This window comes from Dipodomys merriami, unplaced genomic scaffold (assembly GCF_024711535.1).
Source record: "Dipodomys merriami isolate MVZ:Mamm:240054 unplaced genomic scaffold, mDipMer1.0.p SCAF_4, whole genome shotgun sequence".
In the NCBI taxonomy this organism is placed as follows: Eukaryota; Metazoa; Chordata; class Mammalia; order Rodentia; family Heteromyidae; genus Dipodomys; species Dipodomys merriami.
The window spans coordinates 50,271,837-50,295,980 of record NW_027205603.1 but is presented as its reverse complement, the minus strand read 5'-3'; the positions used below and the strand labels follow the sequence as shown (position 1 = coordinate 50,295,980).

The following is a 24,144-nucleotide window of genomic DNA, read 5'->3' as shown; positions in this document are numbered from 1 at the left end:
TTATTATTCATTACAACAGTCAGAATCACATGGTACAAGTTTTCTAAAGACTCCTTCTCTGACACAGCCTAACAAAACTAAGGCACCAGTTGGGAGTGAAAACTTCTCATGCAAATGACCAGTTAACACACAGCAGGCCACCCATCTTTGGAAACTTCTAGGCCAGCTGGAAACCTCACCCACAGTATGTGAGATACGAGAAAGCAGAAAAATGTCCCTCCACACTTGGGAAGCCAGGCATCTGTCAGGAAACATGTTTATTTATTTCCTGGGTTTTAGAATGAATTAATCGCTCTGGTTTTTAAAAAATACAAGGAAAATAGAGGATATATTTTGTTTGCCATCAGCGTTTCTAACAATAAAATAAAACCCTCCAACTATCTCTTAGTTGGTACATTTAATCTATCATTACCTAAGAGTTAAATCCTGCTTGATGTTAGAGATTGTATGTGATACGTTAGCAAAGCTGTGAAGGTCTTCTCAGAAAAGACCCAGCTCTTCTCCTGGGAAGAGGCAACCATAAGTGGACTCCAAATTTCATTTCTGAGTTGACCAGTTGCACATAAAAATAATTGCTTTTCTTGAGCCAGTCATGGTACATACCTGTAAGCCCAGCATTTTTAGAGATGGTAGTAGAAAGATCCCCAGTTCAAGGCCAATATAGGCTATATAATGGATTCAGAATTAGCCTAGGCAACATAGTGAGATCCTTTCTCAAAAACAAAACAATGGTCCAGAGCAGTGGTCCACACTTGTAATCCTAGCTGCTCAGGAAGCTGAGATCAGAGGATCCACTTTTGAAGCCAGAAATGTCATTCCAACATAAAACTCAAATGATACAGGTGCTGCACTTCCTGAGCTCCACTCCTCCTGCTGTCCTGGGGCCTCCTACAAGTCCCACAGAACTTACTTCATAAGGAATTAAGTGAATCGATTGATCTGCATTCAAAGTAAAAAACAATGTCTGCAGTATTCTCTAGTAATATATTCCATCATGAGTTCAGATAATGAAGGCAAATCTTCAAGGGACAAACACACACACACAGATGCCCGTAAGTGCTAGGTAAGTAGCTTGTGACCAAAACAGAGACAAGGTGGATTTCTCAGTTTCTCCCTTTGTTTCCTAGATCTCAGCCATGTACTCCTCAGTAAATAAACCTGGACAGTCAGTGCATAAAGCAGGGCCGTCGCTTAAAGCACCCGAGTGCGCCTACAACTCCATTAACGGATCCCCTCAGCGGTCGCCCTCCTCCTGTAATGACCTGTACGCTACTGTTAAAGACTTTGAGAAAACCCCAAACAGTGTCAGCACACTTCCACCAGCAAGGAGACCCAGTGAGGAGCCGGAGCCAGACTATGAAGCAATCCACACTCTAAACAGAGAGGAAGAAAGAGCTCCCCTAGAGACCAATGGTCCCCATGGCCTCGTCCCCAAGGAGAACGACTATGAGAGCATTGGGGACCTGCAGCAATGCAGAGATGTCACCAGGCTCTAGCAACCCAGAGCACGGCTCCAGCTCCACTTCTTCTGTAGAAGACAGGACGTGACACCAGCCTCCTTCATATGCTGCTGTAGTGAACTGAAGGCGACTGTGGATGCCACCACTCTTCCCCCAGTTTCTGAGATAGTGAGGTACAGATCCGACTGCTCCCTGAGGGTGCAACCACTTGCCCCCAGGGACCAGCACCCCCCAGCACACCTCAAAACTTTTCCCAGTCACTTTTGCCCGCCGCAGAAGATTCCATCTATCAGGTTTTATCCCACCAGTGTCCAACACTGATCTGTGAGGAAGCCTGTATATCCAGGTCTGCAGTTCCTCCACCGGCCTGAAATACTGCCACTCAAGCCAGGTTCTTCCACTCTTCATCTCCCCTGCTCCTGATTTAAAATATATGGCATTTTCCACCTTTTAAACTTCCAGTGTTTATGGTTCATTCCAAGGAAATTCTTCCACAGGGCTTGGCACTGGCCTTCAACATAGGTGTGTTAGGATGGTGAGAAACTACGCTTACTAGTTTCCACCCAGTTTGCTCATCGTTTTCGTTGCTGTTGCTGTTTTTTGTTTTTCCAGAGCCACCATGTTGGCCCCTGAGAATCCCTAGATTGCACGGGAACAAGGTTGTGGAGAGGAGGGTAGGCTGTTCCTGGAGTCTCTTAAGTCTCTGCACCTCCTTATTTTGGCACTGTGCATCAGCATCCTTTCCCCAAAGTATTTGAAGTTAGTTTTAAATACTCTGTTTCCTTTTTCTAGTTAAACCCTGTCCCTGAGGCCCCCACCCCAATGTTTGGAAACAACTTGCTAGAACGTTTCAGTATTTTCACTGAAGATTGTGGTACTTCTGTACGTGTTTAAGGCCAGAGCTCATTCTTTCACACTAAAGAGCCTTAATCTTTATGTTGGAACACTGAACACATGTTTGTGCACAGCTGTGGGGCCCTTCCCAGGAGGGCTGTGGACACCAATTGTATGGACTTCTGCTGCCCTAAGGTAACTTACCTAAGATGAAAATGTAAACATTTATTTTCTTATATTTTTATTATAAGATGTCTTATGTTTTGTGCTTAATTTCTAGAAAGTGCCAGAAAAAAATCTGTATCACTATTTTTATTTTATGTACAATGATTTACACTCTCACTTTGAAAAGATATCATGAAGCACATAAACTAGATAATTAAAAGTAGCTCTTATTCTTTTGTTTTTTAACAAGTTTTAAAACATTGAAGGTTTTTAAGACTCAACTTTTTCAAATGGTACTTGGAATAACGGGTTCAAAATAACTAGACTACTAGGGGTACAGATTCAGAATGCAAAAATAACCATTTTCAGTGGTTGTGGTGGGCAATATTGAAATGTTTGGAGTGGTAAAAATAGAATAAAATATGCCTAATGAATAATGTACCTCCTAAGAGCATCATACTTATCATTAAACTTTACTTTTTTTTCTTTAAGAAAACAGTGACTTCTGTAGTCCACTGCTTGTCCATGAAAATTGCCTACTGGAAGTTTTCCTTCATTTTATAAAAATCAGTGCTAAAGTACCTCAGATGAAGAGCTTGGCATGGTATGAACTTAATCATCTTTTTAGAGCTTAGAAGGCCAACATTGGAAACTTGTTCCACTTGTGCCACTCTGAAGTATGTGCTATGGAAAGTATTTCCTGTACTGATAAGAAAAACAAAATGAGGTCATTCTCCTCTCCCACAGTGGCATCTGTGACTTTGATGATGAGTAATCTTGCTGTCTCCTCTCCTTACCAACTGGGAGGAGGAAACATCTTGTAAGTGGCAGAGACCAGCTTGCTGGCACATCTTCCCATTCCTGTATGTGCATCAGGTCTGTGTCTGCTCTGCACTGCACTTCTGAAGCTGTAAAGTGAGCGGCTGGTTGTCAGTTTTTTTCAGATTAGTCTCTCTGATGAAGATGCCACATGCATAGGCACAATCATTGTTGATTAGAAAGTAATGGGAGAATACCTTTGGCTCCTCTGAGAGGAGTTTATCAGGAAAGTGCAGGGTACTTCCTCTCTGAGTCCAGATCTTTCATAAGTACTGCTTTACCTGCTAGTTCTCACTGCTTGGTAGTAATGAATTTGACCCAACAACCTCTTAAGTCACAAGGTTCCCTTACTGTGTGGTGATAATCAGGTCACAGGGTTCACCTAGCAGTGTGCATGGCTGGCACTGTCCTCCATGGGCACCTTACAACCAAACATTTTTTCATTTCATTCAAAACTCTTACTTAATACTAGGGAAGTAGGCATGCTCTCTACAGTATAAAACGTTTTCTTTAGAGAGAAGTTTATTATAAACTGAGCATGTCATCTTAAACTCTCGTCAGAATCTCTGCCAGAAGTTGTAAAATATAGATTATACACTTGAATTGTAAAATATGCACTAAACTCTCTCTCCTAGTTTGAGAACCAACAGAATAATTAAGTTGTAAAAGAAAATATTGTGTTCTTTAAAAGGAACTTTATTGCCCTCCAGCAAAAATTCCAAAGAAGAAATAGTAGTCTTCAAGGAGTGGAGGAGGGAGAGCAGAGTAAACTTTAGGAAGGCAGCTCTGTTCTTTACAGTGTTGGGTATGTTATGGAAGAATTGATATATCATCATTTTGAGTTTAGTATACAGCTTTTCATAACTTTCATCCATTTTGCTTTCTTTAAAATCTGTATACACACACACATACCCTATGTATATATGAGTTGGACAGAATTCTGTAGCTCTTCTTTAAAAGTTTAATTTTGTTCTGATTGTCAAATATATGAAAGGCATTTATTGAAAAGAGAATTTACTGTATTCTTTAAATTTACTATTGGAATCATAGTATGCATTCACTAATAATAACCTACATTGTGTGAAGTTATATTAAAAGATAAAATCTTGGGAAATTTTAAATTTTTTCATTATTTTTTTTACAATTTTTCATTATTTTCTTGTACAAAGGATCTGCCATGTAAGGAAATTTCCATTCTATAAATTGGAACTTCACATCTATCTCAGTCAGAAGTAGCTTTGTGTTCAGATATTTTGAAAGTGTTTCTCAGGTTTCTTTTAGTATTTTCAAAATAGTGTTATCAGAAAAGTATAACCTGTTATATGTGAAATAAAGACAGATGTGAAAAAATCTACACAAATGTAACCCTCACATATATTGGCTACATGTATTTTTCTAATGTCCCGATCTAAACTATATCAGTAAGTCCATTAAAGCTTTTACAGATACCAATATTGTTTGTGGGGAAAAGGTTAGTCACTGATTTCTGCCCTCAGAATCCCAGAGTCAATTCTAATTAGGTACTAAATTTATTCTAGGTAGTCAGAGAACTAAGTATGTTGCTATATTTTTCTTATTTGATTTTCATTTTTATAATTAGAGCATTTCCTTAACCTTAACCAGTAATAAATGATATAGTCACATGCACGTATACATATGTACATATCTAATGGAAGAATTCTGCCACCTAGTTAATTAAGCTAAGTTCTAATCCATACTTAGAATATGTATCCTTACTAGAATGATGAACTTTTATGAAAGGCAAAATTAAAAGAAACAGTTCTCCAACAGTTTTCATTTAACAAGGGAAAATCATTTGATTTGTCTATCGAATACAGTCAGATTATACATTCAGGCTATAATCATCCTGCTTGAAAACAATAGTTGTTTAAAGTAGTTTTGTTATACATGTGACTCGCTTACATATTCAACCTGAAAGAAGGAAATTAAATAGGTGTACTTCTCATGTAAGTGTTGAAGAAGAAATTTGGCCCAAAGCAAACAAGCAAGTAACCCTGGGCCAGGATGCAGAGCTAGCAAGGTGACCCATAGAGCACTAGTAGAGCCCAGTTTTCGTCATGGCAATCTGCTTTTATTCTCTTTTTTAAAAGTGAGGTTTCATGGCAGAATCAGCAGGTCTCTGATTTCCTATGCTGATGCTCTGGCTGTGCTAGAGAGCTCCAGTTCAACGCTGAGCTGGGATTTTTGTAAATGAGTACATGAAATTTTTTTCCAAGATTCCTTGTAATAGTTACTGTGAGTCCGTTGCATTCTCATGATGCCATTCTTCCAAAAGTATTGATTTCTGGTACCCAGCCAGCCTGGCTGGGGCCTGGGGAAGCACAGTAGGTACTGATGGTTATTTCCTGGAAATCTTGACAGGCGTATTGTACTGTGTAATTGGGAAAAGTTAAAGTGTAATGTTTGCTATTAGTAAGTGACTGGTGTGAAAATAGAAGCATATCTACAATATCAAATGTGGCTTTACTTGCATCGAAATAGAAATTCTTTATCTTGTGGTATTTTCTTGCTTTATATTGTATACATTATTCCTGAGAGTAGCATTTGACTGATTGAAAATACTTAGACATAACCAGATCAGTCCAGACTCCATAGTACGTTAGAATCTTTGTCTGGAAGTATCAAATTAGATTTTAAAACTGTGGTCCAGAAGAGAATGATTTTATTCTACTGATCATTTTAACTCTGTTCACATCTAGCCTCTAAATATTTGTAATATATATCCTTGTTTTTCAAGTTCTTCTTTTGAGACATAATAGTTTTAAGACCGCTTGATATCAGAGGAAATAAAAAATGCAATTTTGCTATAAAGATAATTATTTTAAAGTATCCAATTTGGTATTCATTTGTCTTTATACAGAAAGATTTTTCTTTGCTTGCCACTTACATACTACAGTATTTTTCAAAACTGCGTTGGTACTGATTGTGTCCTATCTCATGTATAATGACTTGTAAAGGTTGTTGATTGTCATTTTTCACACTGAAAGATGTTAGATGGGAAACAGTGAAATGTTTTTATGTTGTGAACTGTTAAATAATTGTGTTGTGTTAACCTGCCTGTGTTTGCTAGGGATGTTTGAAATACAGCTGGACAAGCAGAAGTTAGTTATAAAATAGGAACTGGCATTTCATTGTGCATGCATTTTTTCCTCATAAAAAATAGTGACCCTCTAAAAGTAGCAGGTCTCTTGAGGGTCCAGATTGGTTTAAAAATACTCTCCTCACTCAAACACAGCCAAAATCGTAGTCATCATCATCATCATCATCATCATGACAACAGCACTTTTACTCTTGTCTTAAAAGGCCTCTGTACAAGCTGAGCAGATTGTCCAATTTGTAAAAGAGGGTTGTTTTTTTACTTCATAGTTTTTTGTTTTGTTTTGTTTTTTGTTTTTTGGGGTTTTTTTTTGTCGGTCGTGGGGCTTGAACTCTGGGCCTGGGCGCTGTCCCTCAGCTCTTCAGCTTGAAGTGGCACTCTACCACTTGAGCCACAGCATCACTTTCTTCATCGTTTTTATAGTGAGAATTTTTTAATCATAGTTTTCTAAATTCAGAAGTGTCTCATATTAGTTTCAACATCTTTTATTTTTCAACTCACTGACTCTAATCCTTTTACAAAGGAAGTTTAAAAAGTATGAGAGCATGAAGCCACTGTTCCTTCATACCTAATTTTGGCTACTCCTCTCCAGGTGGTTCCCTTGTCCCTCAGTTTAGCACTGCTCTGATTTCTTTCCCACCCAACCTCTTCTGTCTGTGAGGTACCTGTGTACTATTTACATAGTATAGCTTATATAATGTATTTATATAATGTATTATTTATACATTTATATAATGTATTATTTACATACCATTCTACCTTTCCCTAGAGGCAGCCTACCAGGCAACATAGAATTGTTCTCCATCATGGTTGGCTCTACCCAACTCCTGTCTCAGAAGCTAAGACCCCCAGATAAGACCCCCCAGGATAAGACCCCCAGATCCACCTAGGAAAGCAGATGTTCTTGTCACTTGTCATGAGTTTTATGAACCTGTGTACCACACACTCCCTACCTCTTTTGTGAGAATGGTAACACTAATAAGGGGCCATAAAGAAGAACTTTCTGAGGAATCAAACTCACAAGTACAGAAATAATGACACCATCTCTCACCAAGAAACAAGTAAGCGCACTGTCCCTCATCAGATTATGTGATTCGCCTAGGGAGAAACAGCCTGGAATGCTCAATGTAGATTTCTACCAGCAAAATGAGGGAAATCATGTTATTTTGAGGAGGAAAACCCTTCTTCTAAGAGCATATCATTCGTAAAGTAAACCTAGAGTAAGATATTTTCTCCCTGTGGCTGTCACCCTCCCCCTTCCCATGGAAAAGGTGCTTTTGGTTATGTTCCTTCCAACAAATTGTTCTACTCTCTGGTGCTCAGGAAAACAGAATGCTCAAGCATCTAAATGTGGAATTGTCAGACATTGGGAATAATTGGCAAACAATATGGTTGTTGGAATGAGAAACCAGGCAGTTTTTAATTACTAGCACAAGTAGGTGATAGAGTAGTGCAGTTTCTCATTTTGTACATACTTAAGGAAACAGAATGTGTTTAGTTTTAGATTTTTTTATTTAGTCCACTGTAAATCCTCATATTAATCTTTGAATGAATATTCTAAAGCACCATTTTTAATTTTTTTATTAAAAAGATCTTATTAAACAGAAAGGATATAGTTACATAAGTCAGGCAGAGTACATTTCCTTTTGGATAATGTTACCCCTTCCCTTGCTCTCTCCCAGTTTTTCCTCCTATCCTACCCACAGGTTGTATAGTTCATTTTCAATATGATGTCCAGTGAGTGCCATTGCTGTATTTGTTCACCATTTGGCCTAGACAAACAAACAAAACAAAAAGAAAACAAAAACAGCTAAAAAGAAAAGATTGGGTGTGTTTGCCCTGGGTATGGGGCTGAAACTGTAATGCCTAAATGAGAATCTGTTTTGGTTCCTTCCAGGGTATCTTACTGTGACTGCCCTTCTCTATAACAGAGAAGGGGCTAGGCTACAGCTTCAAATATCCATTCCCCCAGTCTTGCTTTCCTGGCCTCGCTAGAATAATTGAAGGCTCTGTCCAAGCAGGTGGTCTACCATAACCTATTCATGAGTGTGAGACATCAAGCCCTTTCCTACCTGCTAAGTGGCAGATGAGAGCCTGAAAGTAACGAGCATTATTTCAGACTAGTGAGGGGGGGAGATAAAATTCAAAATTTAACAAGAAAGCTATCTGTTCTTTTTTTTCCCATATATTGATTTCTCAGAATTCCTGGAGCCTACCATTCAGAACTCTCTTGTAGCGCCCTGGTTTTGTCTGGTTTTAAACTCAATAAGGTTAAAAACAGTTCCCTTTTGTTTTGTTTCTTAAGCTAAAGGAGAAAACTTTTGGCCTTTGACTCCCCACTGAGTAGGGCCGGCTTTCTGTAGGACACCAGTATTCTTCCCTGGGTAAAGTGACTTAAATCAAAAGCTGGAGCGAATCTGTAAAGGTGGCTGACATTCCTTTGAGTGTTTCCACATATTTTCCATGTAAAACCACCCATCCCTTCAGCTTGCTTGTATCTTTTCAAGTTTTAGTTGTCTAATATAAGCTTACTTTTTTCCTGAAGTTAATCAAGAAATTTAATTCCTATGAGCTGCTCCATAGTTATTTGCCAATATTTTGGAAGCACTTGATAGAGCTTATCAAGAAAGGAAGGAAGGAAGAAAGAAAGAAAGAAAGGAAGAAAGAAAGAAAGAAAGAAAGAAAGAAAGAAAGAAAGAAAGAAAGAAAGAAAGAAAGAAAGAAAGAAAGAAAGAAAAGATGCTTAGAAGGCTAGATAGTTTAAGCTTAAAAACATCCTGAGTTTTTTTTCATGTATATTTTCGTGCTTCTTCCTTTTTTTTAATGGTACTGGAGTTTGAACTCAGGGCTTCATGCTTGCTAGGCACTCTAATCACTTGAACCACACCCCCAGCCCTTTTTGCCTTTTTTTTTTTTGAGGGTCATGGGGCTCGAACTCTGGGCCTGGGCGCTGTCCCTCAGCCCTTCAGCTCAAGGCTGACCACTCTACCACTTGAGCCACAGTGCTACTTCCAGCTTTTTTGTTTATGTGGTGCTGAGGCGAACCTAGGGCTTTGTACCTGCGAGGCAAGCACTCTACCACTAAGCCACATTCTTAGCCCCCTTTTTGCTTTTTAGTTATTTTTTTAGAAAGGGTCTGTCATGTCCCTCCCACCCCCAGGGATGATTTCAGACTGTGATCCTCAGACTGTGATGCCTTTTATGTAGCTGGAACAACAGGAACACACACCACACCAGGCTTTTTGGTGAGAGGTAGGTTAACTTTTTGCCCAGGGTGGTCTCAAACCAAAATCTACACAATGCTGTCTCCTGAGTAGCTGGAGTTACAGGCATAGACCACCATGCATATCTAGCCTTTCCCTTTCTTCCTTCTTTTCTGTTGTTTCGAATTTGAGTTCCAACTACACATTTCACTTGGGGTGGGGAGGACATATTTGAAAGGTAATAAGGATTAGAAGCAAAATTTGAACTCAGTGACTTTGGTGACGTCCTTTGTGTCTCCATTTATGTTTCTGGAAAGCATTAGTTCTACTTCTGGTCTATCATTTACAGGCTTTTAAAGAGTAAACAGTACATGTAGGTGGGAGAAAGTATCTTAAATTGATAAGTTATTGTTCAGCTATTCTCTTCTTTTTAAACTCAGGAATAAACCTGGCTTATGAATAATATGGCTATTAAAGCGATACTGTGTAGATGACTAGAAACATCCTTTCAAAGACATTTCTTCTAAAGGCATTTTAGTTTGTGTCAACTAAATAAAGAAACTTCCTGAATAAAATTCAAAAAAAATTAAAAGGAAAAAACCTCTGTCAACTCTTTCTTGGAGAGTATAGTACCAGACTTTTACCTATCCCCGAGTGTTTGTTTCTTGCCTGTAGTATTTCATCAATTTTTATGGGTGAAAAAATGCACATTTTTAAATTTTTCTTGGAAAAGTGAATTGAAGTATTGTGTATTAATAGGACAATTTAGTCTAAAGGGAAGCATTGGTTTTAGAGAGAAGAACACAGGGTTCATGTCCTGTTCCAGCATTGACTTCATTATGTGATCCTAAAGCAAATGGTTCAACTTCTCTGTGCCTCAATTTCTCCATATACAAAATGGGGATTATGATACCAACCATTGCCTACCTCATGGGGGGGATGGGGACAAACGAGATAATATAGATAAGTACAAATGCTTTCACCTCTTTGGACAAAAGGTGCTATATAAATTGAAGTTCAATTGTTTTTATTGATCCAGTGATCAGTTATATTTTAGGATTTAGGTAATAGCAATACTATTATGTTACAAATACATTTCAACTTGATGTATATTTCTAATTCTCTTTCTGTGGCCAGATCTTCATCATTTACCCAGTAATGGTACCAAGGAACTGAAAATAGGTCTTGTTTTCTGTATTTCTCACAGTTATATTGCAATTACAAATATTTAGAAAAAACTACCGTTGTAATGTCTTATAGTTTACTTGCAATGAACCTTATTTGAATCGTATATTAAAAGTGTAATTACATGTAAATAGAAGGTACATTGTAATTAAAGGCTCTTAGCAAATTGTCTTTGCTCTTTTTTTTCCTTATAATAAAGGTCAGTTTTATATGAAAGTGTGTTAAAATTCATTTGGTATTTGGGAAGGTCAAAATTTTTCTAATTTATATACCCTTAGTACATAGCCAGGCTTGCAGATTCTACTGGCTTGCAGATTCTACTGGCTGATGAGCATACCAGACAGCAGGGGTTAGAGTCAGAAACTCTGCCAAAAAGAACTCAACTTGAATCCAGCTCCATGATGACATTGAGGAAGCTGTTGGACTTTTCTGTATCCATTACACATTAAAAAAAAAAAAAAAAAGGATAAAGCCAAGTGCCATCACACCTGTAATCCTAGCTACTTTGGAAGCTAAGATCTAAGGATTTAAGTTCAAAGCTAGCCTGGGCAGGAAAGTCTGTGAGACTCTTACTTCCAATTAACCACCAAAAGCCGAAAGTGGAGCTGTGGCTCAAGTGGTAGAGTTCTAACCTTGACCACAAAAGCTCAGGGATCATGCCTAGGCACCAAGTTCAAGCCCAGGACTGGCACAAAAATAAAAGTAAATAAGAAGGATAAAAGCATAGAACCTAGTGAAGGATTGTCATGGACACTAAATAAGGTCTTGAGTAATGCACCTAGAAAATACTAAATTTGCCTCAAATACTTATAGACCATCTTCACACGTCTAAGAAATTCAGGGTAGCATCTACACATATGTGCCAAGCACCCAGTCAAACTTTGTAACCTGGGGACAAGGAATGCCCCCAGAAAACCTATCTACTTGTAGCCTGAAATGTCAAAGCATAGGGCTTTACCTCACAGCTGGCTGGCCCTGGCTGTCTTGCTCTGATCAAGACTGGCCTTGAGGTCAGAAGTTGAAGCCATGTATAAGTTCTGGACCTGTCAGTCATCAGCTAGTCTATATACAAGATCTGGAGATAAGGAAAGCTTTGAATCTTTGGATCACAGAATCAGATTTCCAATTTAGACTGCCTAGGTCCAGAGCTTAGGGATTAGGGAGCTTTGCTGATACCTGGAGAACACAGCCCTCAAGTCTGTGGCAGCTGCACTGCCCATTCCACCCAGCACGTGATGAACTTAGAAAGTATGCATGGAAGAATGGGAATTCTGATGCTAAACATGTTCCAACTAGTTTTGACATTTTTTTAAATGTTCATTCATCCACCCACTTTGCTTTCCATTGTGAAGACAATTTGAACTATGCTTCTGTTGATTCTTTAGAAAGATATTCAGGACCTTCTTGTATCAGTGATATCATCATTCTGAGCATTTGCTTTCATCCTAGATGATTCTTCGAAATCTTAAGGCCGGCCCTCAGGGGCTGCAAAGCCAACTGTCTCCCCACATCACATCTGTTTCCAAGATGTCTCCGTCTGCATGTCCCGATGTCGTCTCAGAATGTGATTCTCTCTCCCAGCTGTCCCATGTGTCCTTTGGGAACATTTCTAGATTGGAAATGTCCTCCCAAATATATAATACAATTTCCTGAATACAACAAGCACTAAGTAAACGTTTGGTCTGGCTGAGATCCTCATAACTTCTCCTCCTCCATATAGTCCTAGGAGACTGTCTGGGACTATGTTTATGAAATCAGGATTTGGAGACTACAGCTTTTGCTCTACAGAAAGCTTCTCTGTGAACTGAGTTTCTGAAGAGATGGCAGGAACAACAAGGTAGGGATGGCCTCCAAATGAGACCAGCCCCAGAAAGTGGTAGGGAGGGAGGAGGGGAAGAAGAGAGGCATCTGACATGGAGATAAATAGTCGCACCACCTGGCAAAGCAGTCTTTTAAAACAGACAAGTGATTCAAAGCAAACAGCTTTCAGAGCTTGGGCCCAAAAGAAGAAAAAGAATACATCATTACAATATCAAAGTAGAAAAACAAGCTAACAGGAAAACAAAAGAAACCACAGGAAAACCATATATTGATTCTATAAATATTTGCTGATCACTTACTGTGTGCCAGATGCTGAAATACAGTGACAGTGACAGACGAGAGTCAAACTCTTGTCTCCTTGAAGCTCAGATTTTAATAGCCTTAGAACCATTGAATGTTCTGAATGCACATTTAAATTCCCAGGGAATTCAGTATCTCTGTATCACCAAGTTTCTGAAGAACTATTTTTAATATAAAAGAAGGATCTCAGCCAGGTGCCAGTGGCTCACACCTGTAATCCTAGATACTCAGGAGGCTGAGATCTGAGGATCATGGTTCAAAGCCAGCCCCTGGGCAGAAAAGTCTGTGAGACTCTGATCTCCAACAAACCACTAGAAAACTGAAAGTGGAGCTGTGGTTCAAGAGGTATTATAGCACTCACCTTGAGCTGAAGAGCACAGGGACAGTGCCCAGGCCCAGAGTTCAAGCTCCTCGACTGACAAGAAAGAAAGAAAGAAAGAAAGAAAGAAAGAAAGAAAGAAAGAAAGAAAGAAAGAAAGAAAGAAGAAAAAGAGAAGGAAAGAAAGAAAGAAAGAAAGAAAGAAAGAAAGAAAGAAAGAAAGAAAGAAAGAAAGAAAGAGAAAGAAAGAAAGAAAGAAAAAAAAGAAAGAAAGGAAGAAAGGAAGGAAGAAAGAAGGAAAGAAAGAAGAAAAAGAGAAGGAAAGAAAGAAAGAAGAAAAAGAGAAGGAAAGAAAGAAAGAAAGAAAGAAAGAAAGAAAGAAAGAAAAAGAAAGAAAGAAAGAAAGAAAGAAAGAGAAAAGAAAAAGAAAGAAAGAAAGAAAGAGAAAAGAAAAAGAAAGAAAGAAAGAAAGAAAGAAAGAAAGAAAGAAAGAAAGAAAGAAAGAAAGAAAGAAAGAAAGAGAGAAAGAAAGAGAAAGAAAGATCTCTGTTGGCAAGTTCAAATAATGGGAGGCCAAAAGGGTAATCCAGAAAGAAGTCTTTACAGGTATAGATTTCCGCTAATGCCAAGCTTTGAGCCAAGAAACCTAACCCTTCTCATTCATGTATACACGAATCAATCCACATGGACCTGCCAGATCTCCTGGGCAGCTCACACCCTATCACGCTTGCCCAGTCCAGCCCTATCCTCACTGTCTGCCACACAGCAGTCAACCTTCCATACTATCATAGAATTATCCTCCAAAGCAGGTTTGTTTGGGTCAATGATGACTACTATTTCTGACACACTGTTTCAGATGCTGAGGACAGCACCAATAAAATAGGCAAAATTCACTCATTCCAATGGGAGAAGAACAAAAAGGAACCATTTATAAAGAACAGATTATAAATGTGATTCATAAAGCAAGAGAGAATGAAGTAAATAAAGGAGTTAAATCTGTCTTGGTTTGTATAGGACAAGAAGAGTGACACTTTCTATTGGGTGGTCTGGGAAGTAGCTATTAATAACACTTGGGGAGCAAAACATCCCAAGAAGAGAAAATAGGAATGCAAAGAACTTAAGGAAGAAAAATATCTGATATGTTCTGGGACCTCAAAGGAGCCACAACAAAGGGAGAGGAGACCCCCAAAAGAGGGACAAGTATGGGGTGTCCCATAGAGCAGAGAAGACCAAAACAAAGACTCTTACCATCATTTTGATGACAAAAAGAAGCCATCAGAAGATCTTAAACATATTTAACAGCAATTATCTTTCTACACAAAAGATAACATAAAATTGGACTCAGAGCTTAAGCCACAAATGGAAATGAATTTCAGTTAAAGAGCTGATCACAAAGAATGAAGTAGACTAACTGTAATCATATAAGCCTATTATTTATGAGGCACTACTTTCCCTGAACTCACCTTTATTATTTAAAACAATGTATGAGGTAACCTCTCTTCCAAGTCTTATTATGTAACTGATCAATTAGAAGCAACTAAGCTGCCCAACTTTTACTACCAGAGATGAAATTTCAACTCAGGTGGTTTCATTCCAGGCCTGAGTTCTTAAGCAAATTCTACAACTGGATGTTGTTATGGTTTAAAATGAAAGGATTGTTTTTCTCTTTTTTTTTCAGCAACAATTAGTTGGACAAGCATGTTTCATTTTAACATATCCATTTATGGATACAAAGCATGTTGATGAGAATCATCCTCCATCCTTCTCCCTCCTCACTCCCCACTTACCAGACCAGTCTTAAGTTTCCCTGTTCTGGGTGCATATATGTACAAAGATGAATGACTCTATTTGCTCTCTGTCCCTCTCTCCACCTGCCTACTCCTCTCCCACTAGTACCTACACCCTGGCCCAGACATGTTTTAACTTCCTAATGCTCTCTTAGTTACATTGAGTGTTAATTATTCAAAGAGGTGGCACCATGGTGTCTTACATCTGAAAAGATGATGTAACATCAAAGGATTTCTTAAGCAACATGCAACATGCACAGGAAGCACATCTCCCCACCCCCCCTTCCTTCCTCTCCCTCTCCTTTTTTTTTAAGACAAAAGGTCTCACTTTGTAACCAGGGTAGCCTAAAATTTGTGGCTATCTTGCCTCAGCTTTTTGAATGTTTGGATTATAGCACGTACTACCAGGCCTTGCCTGTTACATATACCTAAGCCCTTATAAAGTTTTATAAAAATGGACATGATGGTGAACTTCTGTAATTCCAGCACTCAGGAGGCTGAGGCAGAGAACTGAAGGCCAGCCTCGGCTGCACAGTGAGACCCTGTTATAAATTCAAAACAACCAAAGGAGGATATTCTCTTCGGAGAGGAACACACAAGCACAATGCCTCTGTGCCTCCGATCATATAAAATATTTATCGAAATGAACTCCAGGAAATGCAAACAAGGTGTTTTTTTTTTTACTTTGTTATTGTTTTTGTTTTCTGTTTTTGGAGATTCAAATGGATTATTTGCATGACTCATAATCACATTTCCAGTAATAACATCAAGCATCTAAGAATAACATAATTTTAAGTAAAAACAGAAACTATTCTGGAAGCAAGACCACCTCTTTGGTCAGGCTGCTCAGAAGTCTACCATGTTGTTTTCTTTTCTTTTGGTCTTGTTTGTTCATTGATCTGTCTTTGGGAGGGTGATGGGGAGCACAGAAATGGAGGGACAAAAGGTGAACAAATGCAGCAACATTACCCATTAGACACTATGTTGAAAATAAATTATACAACTTGTAGGTGGGGATAGGAGGGGAAAACTGGGAGAGATTGAGGGAAGCGGTGACTGTTCAAAATGAAATGTACTTTCTACCTGACTTATGTAACTGTACCGCTCTGTATATCACCTGTATAATAACAACTAAAAATTTTAAAAATCCAAATAAAACAGTGAAGAAATATGCATCAGTATTAGAAACTAAGAATGGCAATGAACACCTTGGTCACTACCATGTCCACTAAACATATATTGAGGGATGATAGGTGCTAAATGAACAAGTAGATGGACAGCCTATCTTCCAGACTCTATACTACATACTGACAACCACAATCATGTGGTGATAGAGACATTCGAAAAGAGGCACGGCAGGGAGGGCTTCCAGCTGAAGCCCTTGAAGTTTCTAGGAGATGGATGCTAATTCTAGACAAAGGTGGTGGTAGAACAGAAGGGATCTGACAATGGATACAATATAATGGATTAAAGGCTGGGATGGAAAGATAAGCTAGATTTCTGGATAGATCATGATGATATTTAAAAAATCTACAGATGCAGAAGGAAAAGGATTGAGAGAGGAGAGATATAGTTCAGTACAGACTTAAAATATGTACCTCTCCATTTCAATGACTACTAACCTACTACTACAGAGTTACTTATTATTGATGCTAAGTAATTTTATTATTGCTTTGGGCTTCTTGGCCAAAAGTATGATATACTCTAAAGGTATGGTGGTGGGAAAACAGCTAAAAAAAAAAAAAAAAACCTCCCCAATTTCATAAATTGAAAAACTACAGTGTTTGCATTGAAACACAATTAACTAGACCTGAACTAAATCAGAGGATCCTTCTATGTGGGGCTTCATGGACGTACTTTCCCAAAACCAGTAATTGCCACCCATCATCAGCCCCAGTTCCAGTGGATGAGTGATATGTGACATTAACATACTAGTACTGGACAAAAGGCTCTGTGGTTATTTGAATGAAGACGAGCTTAGCAACTGGACCGAAGCTCAACAAGATTGAGAGCTGGCAAATTGTTCAAAAGAAGAAGGAATGCACAGTGAATTAAGCAATGCTGATCTGCCCCAGTAAGCAATAGTGAACTGCCCCATTTTAACAAGTGAGGTTAAAAACAATTTTCCTGTTTAAAAAAAAAAAACAAAAACAAAAACAAATCACTCATTTCTCTTTCCTCTTATTCATTAATTACTGAGAAGCTTTGGAAAACAAAGAAGTTTTAATTCCGAAATCTTTGCTGTCAATTACAATTACTTTTGGTATCATTTTTCTACATGACAAATCCTCTGTGCTTCTCCCATTTCATTCTTTTCATCACAAGCTGGATCAGTGACCTTGGATTGTCCTCATTGATCATCTACATCTTGTTATGGATAAAACTAACAGATTGACTGTTTCCTTGGGAAAATGTTAAATATTCATATCCCTTGGCTCCAATGGCTTCCCACTGTGTCCTGGAATAAAGCAGCCATGTGTACTCCCAGGCCCTGCTTTGACTGTGCTTCCTAAACCAAATGCCTGCCTCCTGGGCGCTAGCCTCGGCAACACCATGCCCCCTCAAGACTCTAATCCAGACATCACTGATTTCAGTCAAAGTTACAAAACTAGCTCCCATGCAAAGTGGGATTATAGGTTGCCCCAGATTTTCCCTAGGTTTCTGAAGAATGCCAGAGATCTTCCCCAGAGACTGACTAAACCATCCCGTACAATTCCTTCTTAGCCACCAGAGTTCATCTGTTTTCTGTTCTACAATAATTGAGATCCCACCTTTTAAATTTCCCTGATGATCACTTTCACAAAGCACTGATGAAGGTAACAGATGTCATAGAAGAGAAATGTTGAGGCTGAATATTAAACATTTCAGTGGAACTATGGAGCCCTACTGAACATTCTTGCTCACCAAAACTATGTCCTTCCTCTTCACCTGACCTGAATATGCACAGCAGTACCATTCGCTACTCCAAGCTGGGCTCAATGTCTTCTATTACATCTTCTGAAACTGATCAGGCTCCTCAGGTATGAAAGATCATTTGCTTTGGGTCTTTCTCCTTTGACAAAATTAAGAAGTTTCACTTCTCTTCTACAAATGCTTACAAATTCACTACACCAAAGTAAGTCATTTAACCAACCCACTGGAAAAAAAAAAAAGAAAGAGAGAGAGAAAAGACAAAGAACAAACAAAACAGAGGGGAAAGGAAGGGGAGGGGAGGGAGAGGAGGGGAGGGAAGGAAAGGAAAGGAAAGGGGAGGGAAGGGAGGGGAAAGGAGGGGAAGGGTAGGGTTCATTGACTACAAGGTTCCCATACACCTTTCTAAATATTGTTATCTACATTGCTGTTATCTACATTGTTAGCTGCATTGCTGTGTACCTCCTTCACCTTCTCCTCCTCCCCAACTCACTGACAACTGAGCACCAAGTTCCATTCAGTCCTTCATTAATTCATCAACAGACAGTTGTGTGTCTTACATGCCAGCACTAAAAACAGTAAGCCAGAAGTTGGAATGAGTAGAGATTAGTATGTGGTGGCAAGTCGCTTTTGAGAAACTAAATGCCACCCTGTCTGGCTTTTCTGATGAGGTAGGATTTTTAGTTGTCCTTGCATATTGTAGCCTGTGGTGGTTTTTCCCCACCCAGGACACCCTTCAGACTTCACAAACTGAATTAGCTCCCTTCATTGATTCAGCTCATTTTACAGAGAAGGGTACAGAGGCCTGGGAAGACAAAAGCAAAGTGATCTATCTCCAGAGTTCTACTTACAGAGTCATCAGAGAGCATGTCTTATGAAGAACTACAAGAAGGAGCCGCCAAAGGGGCAGTATGGACAAAGAACATCTATAGGCTTGAAGGTCAAAGACATCCAACATCCCTACAATGTCTTTTACTCAGCTTATACCCTTCATCGGCTCACTCAATCTACCTGCCTCAGTATACTGGTACACAACACTCAGTTCCGAGTATTACACGAAATAATCCATAGAAAAGTGCTCTAGCACATTCCATTTTCTTTGTTCCTTCCTTTAGATACTCTGTCGCTTTACACTGGGTAAAAGATGTCCATCGATTATCATCACAACTTGTTTAGTGTCTTTTTCCTCTCTCTCCTGCCATATTCTACACCACATATGCATTTGCATGTGCACTACATACATATGCATATGTGTGTGCATGTGCACTTGCACACACACACATTGACTCCCTCTTACACACACATTGACTCCTTTTTTTTCTTAGAAATGATCTTTTTGTTAATATATTTTTTTGTGAACATACTACATTGACTCCTTCTTGAGCACACACACACACACACACACACACACACACATTGACTCCTTGAGCACGCACGCGCACACACACACACACACACACACACACACACACACACACACACATTGACTCCCTCCCTATGGGAGATCCAGCCTGCACACCTACTCTTAACAGTGGTGACAGCCTTGGATCTCATGCTGGGGGTGGGGGTAGGGCTCTCTGTTAGTCTACTGCTTTGGCTTAGTTTCCCTAAACCCACCTGCCACCCTGTACCCTCCCCCTTGGTGCCTGCAGGGCCAGTGAGAGGGGACAAAGCCAGATGTCACACTGGAAACACTTCCCTGCCTGGCTCTAATTAAATTTCTTTGTTTCCCTTGAAAAAACATCTTTAGTTGTCTATTCCACACTGTGTTTTTGGCTGAAGTACAAGGCTCTAATTTAGCTGTAGAAAGTGGCTAAATTCGAATTTAGCAATAGAGAGGTGAGAAAATGAGCCCCTTCTCCCCGGGGTTTTAATGCAGAAACCTAATGGTGAGTGTTGTTCATACTTTTGAAGCTATCAGCCAGGATTTGGAAGGATTAAAGTTTCCCCACTTGTGAGTACTCAATGTATTTAGAAATATTTGGAAAACAAGCTGCCAGAATACAATAAGATGGTCCCTCTTCAGTTGGGAACTGCTTATCTGATTTATGGTGTGTGCATTTTAGATTAAACAACGCTGGTGATGACGAGAAGGGAGGCATTAGTGTCTTGAGTAAGATGGATCTTTCCAAGATTCATTAGGGAAACCTCCCAGATCGCTCCCAAAAGCCAAGCGGAGGTGTGGGCTTTTCTCAGAAAAACCTGCTCTACAGAGACAATGATCACCTGAGACACATTCAGGGAAGATTTGTGAAATGAATCAACAAAATCTCACTATGTAGCACAGACTGGTCTCCAATTCATGGTCCTCCTGCCTCAGCCTCCCAAGTGCACACCCAGCAATAATTATCTGGGGACATGAGGAATGGTGCTGCATAAAGCAAGTCTGTCCACCGCAGTTTCAAATCTAGCAAAATTCTATAAGGAACTAAGAGGAACATACACTTAAATGTGCTCACCACTGTGGTTTCTGCTCAATAATGAATACTTTGCTCACCAGCATGCTTTCAGTTGCATGACATTTATAGATATTTTTTCTTTCTCTTTTGTTTCTCCTTTGTCCTATCTCCCTCCCCACATTTCTCCTCTGAAGAACTCCAGAGTGCTTTCATAGCTCCAAACAAGGTCACCAATGTCCTGGCCGTATCTGACTGACAGGGAAGTTGAAGGGTATTCAGCATAGTGGGGAACACAACTGAGATTCACACCCTGAACAGCAGACCGAGGCCTTGGCACATACACCTAGAAGCCTGTACTCTTAAGCTTTTCTATAAAATCCACCCTGCAAACACATATTAGGCCTATACTTTTTCTTTTTGAGATACCAGTATGTACAGTCTTTATGCCTGGAAAAAAATTAATAAATCTTTTCTTCATTTTCTTCAAATCCTTGCTATTGTTTGTGAATTGGCATTAAGTTTAAGGGACTGAATTTCTAGTATCAAAACCACATTACAAGCTAGGCACCCATGCTCACACCTATTAATCTTAGCTACTAAACAGCTGAAATCTGAGAAGGTTTGAAGCCAACCTGGGCAGGAAAGTTCGTGAGACTCTTATCCCTGATCAACCACCACAAAAATAAAATAAAATAAAGGCCAGGAGTAGAACTGCAACGTAAGTGTCAGAGCACCAGCTTCAGGTAAAAAAGCTAAGGGACAGCACCTATTCCTGAGTTCAAGCCCCAGTACAGAAAGAGAGAGAGAGAGAGAGAGAGAGAGAGAGAGAGAGAGAGAGAGAGAGAGAGAGAGAGAAAGAAAGAAAAAAGGAGAGAAAGGGAGGGAGGGAGGGAGGGAGGGAGGAAGGAAGGAAGGAAGGAAGGAAGGAAGGAAGGAAGGAAGGAAGGAAGGAAGGAAGGAAGGAAGAGAGGGAAGGAGGGAGGGAGGGAGGGAGGGAAGGAGAAATGGGGGAGGGAGGGAAGGAAAGAAGACCTTCCAACAATGGGAGGAGATGGACATAGAGAAGCAATGAAGAGAGAGGTCAGAAAATATTTCAAATAATTGGGAAAAGAAATAGAAAGGAGGGCTGGGAAGGTGGCTCAGTGGTAGAGCGCTTGCCTTGCATGCTCGAGGCCCTGGGTTCGATTCCTCAGCACCACATAAGCAAAAAGAAAAAAGCCGGAAGTGGCGCTGTGGCTTAAATGGTAGAGTGCTAGCCTTGAGCTGAAGAGCTGAGGGACAGTGCCCAGGACCAGAGTTCAGGCCCCACGATCGGACCCCCCCCCCAAAAAAAAGAAAGAAAGAAAGAAAAGAAAAGAAATAGAAAGGAAACAACATTTATGGATAAACAATAACCACAACACTTACGAAACTCCTATTTCAGGCTAAGCATTTTACATCCTGATCTCTCACCTTTTATAACGGGAAAAGTGGCTGCAACAGAATGAATCTCTTCATACAGGTTTGCACTGTTCAATAAGATAGTCTCTCTATTCACCTACAAGAGTAGAGAACTTAAAATGTGGCAAGTCTGAATTATCATATTCTACAAGTGTAAAAAATGCATGTTGGATCAAAGATTTAGCACTGACAAATTAAAAAGTACTTCAATAATTTCTATGTTGGAATTACAGGTGGAGTTAAAATAGTCTAATGGAAATTTTATGAGAAGTAATTCCACTTGTTTCTTCTTATGTCCTCCAGTACAGTACTAGAAAATGGAAAACAAGGTGATCATCAGCACCATTCCGCCTGAAGCCATTGGCTGAGATTTGAAGCAAGTCGATCTCTGAAGAAGCTGAGATCCTGAATCGCTTCCCAAAGACAGTCACTGAACCCACAGAGGGATGCAGTGTGTTCCAGACATTCTGGAGACTTGAGACCGAAGGCTTAGCAGTCCATATGAAGCCCAGGAGTGACAAAAGAGAGCCTGTGTTGTTGCTGCTGCTGCTGTTGTTTAATTTTATGAGATGTTTCAATTCCACAAGTCAGATGATGAGTAGAATGTATCCTGACCACTCCTTCAATCCTTCCCCATGGATGACTGTTGTTTTGAAGGGTAATTGACACTTGGAAGTTTGAGTCCAGTATCGTTTGGGGACTAATTCTTACAAATTAGTAGTGCTTGATTTGGAATGATCTAATTTCAGGAAATATGTATTTTTCTTTCCATGGGATTGAGTACAGGTAACTGGAGGGACAGAATTTGCTGGGAAGTCAAATGCAGGGTGGTAAAGTACTGCAAATATTTTCAATGACAGGAAAGGCACTTCTGGCTCAGGATTAGGAGAAAAGGGGAACAATGATCAGAGCCCCTGGGCAATCTGTGGGGCAAAGGATAAGAAAGAACTTGAGCACTGCAGAAGAGACACAGCAGTAGCAAAGGTGGAATCCACAGAAAGAACCACTCTGGCCCCTGCCTTCATCCTGACCTTCTATCTCCAGCCATTGCTTCTCATTGGCTGAACCTCACCAGAAGTCAGTAGACAAAGGAATCTGGAAATACAGCCTCCTTCCTCAGCCCACCTTGTCACACAAAATAGAGCCAGGAAAGGATCAGGACTAGATATGAAGGCATCATGGCCAAGCATGAGCCTAGTGGGCTAGAGGCATAAGTCAATGACAGAGCACTGGCCTAGAAGTGGGTCAGGGTCTTGTGCATTCTATCCCCAGAACTACAAAAGAAAGACATAGCAAATACCACAGCTTCCAACACCCCCATCTCTGAACAACTATTATCCATCAATATGGATCATTGGAAATATGGAAAATGTATAAACATATCTCATAAGCAACTTACTGACATTACTCTTAACATACCATAGCCTTATGAGTTCTCATCATTTGAATTTCCTGTAAATTTAGACGCCCAATAGGAACTGAAGGCAGATGTTTTTAATTTCAAATATCCTTCCTCTCCTCCTCCTCCTCTCTTCCCACCTCCCCACCCCCGGGCTTTTAGTTATTTATATCAAGTCTACCTGTAAGAGTTGCTGCTAGATTTTGGTCCTAACTCCTCAGCCTTGATGATTTCCACAAAATTATAACAAGTTAGGAAAAGGAGAATGTGGAGTTTGCCCTGTTTTGTGCTGCTTTGGCCACCAGTCTAGACTGAGGTGACCTGTATCCCTTACACTAAAAACATAGCAGAAGGAAGCCAAGCAAGGAGGCCTAGTATCATGATGCATACCTGTAGTCCCATCTACTCCAGAAATAGAGAGAGGAGTATCAAGGTCTGAGACAGGAACCGCAGCCATGGCACAAATAATAGAGTACTTACACGAGTTCAAACTCTACTTCTACCAAAAGTTAAACAGGAGGACACTTGTCATTACTTGTTTGTTTAGCCATCCAGTCACCAACCAACCATCTTAACCCCATCCCTACTCCTTCTGCGTAACCCCACTTACTAGAAGCTGGTCTCCCTGGCAGGGGGATATTTGTGAATAATAGGCTGAGTGGAAGGAAGCCTGAGGCCCCCAGATTCTTCCTCCAGCTATGGAAGTGAATACATAACTATGACATGTTTGCTTCAGGGCTTTGACCCTTTTACTAGTAACACAAAGATGGACGAAGAAGCTGAGGTCAGATTCCCTGCATACATAGGGACAGTGTGTACTTCTGCACTTTTGTTTTATCTGTATTTCCTAGCTCCAAGACTTTGCACATCTCTCCTTTGCCCCTTAGTGGTCCTCTAGGTCCAGACTTCCACCTCCCAGCCAATCAGGAGCCCCCAGAGTTTCCCACAGCACCATCCTCTTCTGTTGATTGCTAAGTGGAATCCT

The 24,144-nt window shown here is 39.9% G+C and overlaps 1 protein-coding gene across 2 annotated transcripts in view; it reads left to right on the top strand.

The window, feature by feature from the left end:
- Positions 1-10,995, top strand: part of Pag1 (phosphoprotein membrane anchor with glycosphingolipid microdomains 1) — a 147,091-nt gene extending 136,096 nt beyond the window's left edge. For both annotated transcript variants that reach the window (XM_069990976.1, XM_069990977.1), the window contains one exon: positions 1,128-10,995. In XM_069990976.1, coding sequence (XP_069847077.1) covers positions 1,128-1,496 — 369 coding nt within the window. In that variant the 3' untranslated portion in view covers positions 1,497-10,995. The remainder of the gene's footprint in view (positions 1-1,127) is intronic.
- Positions 10,996-24,144: the final 13,149 nt, after the last annotated feature.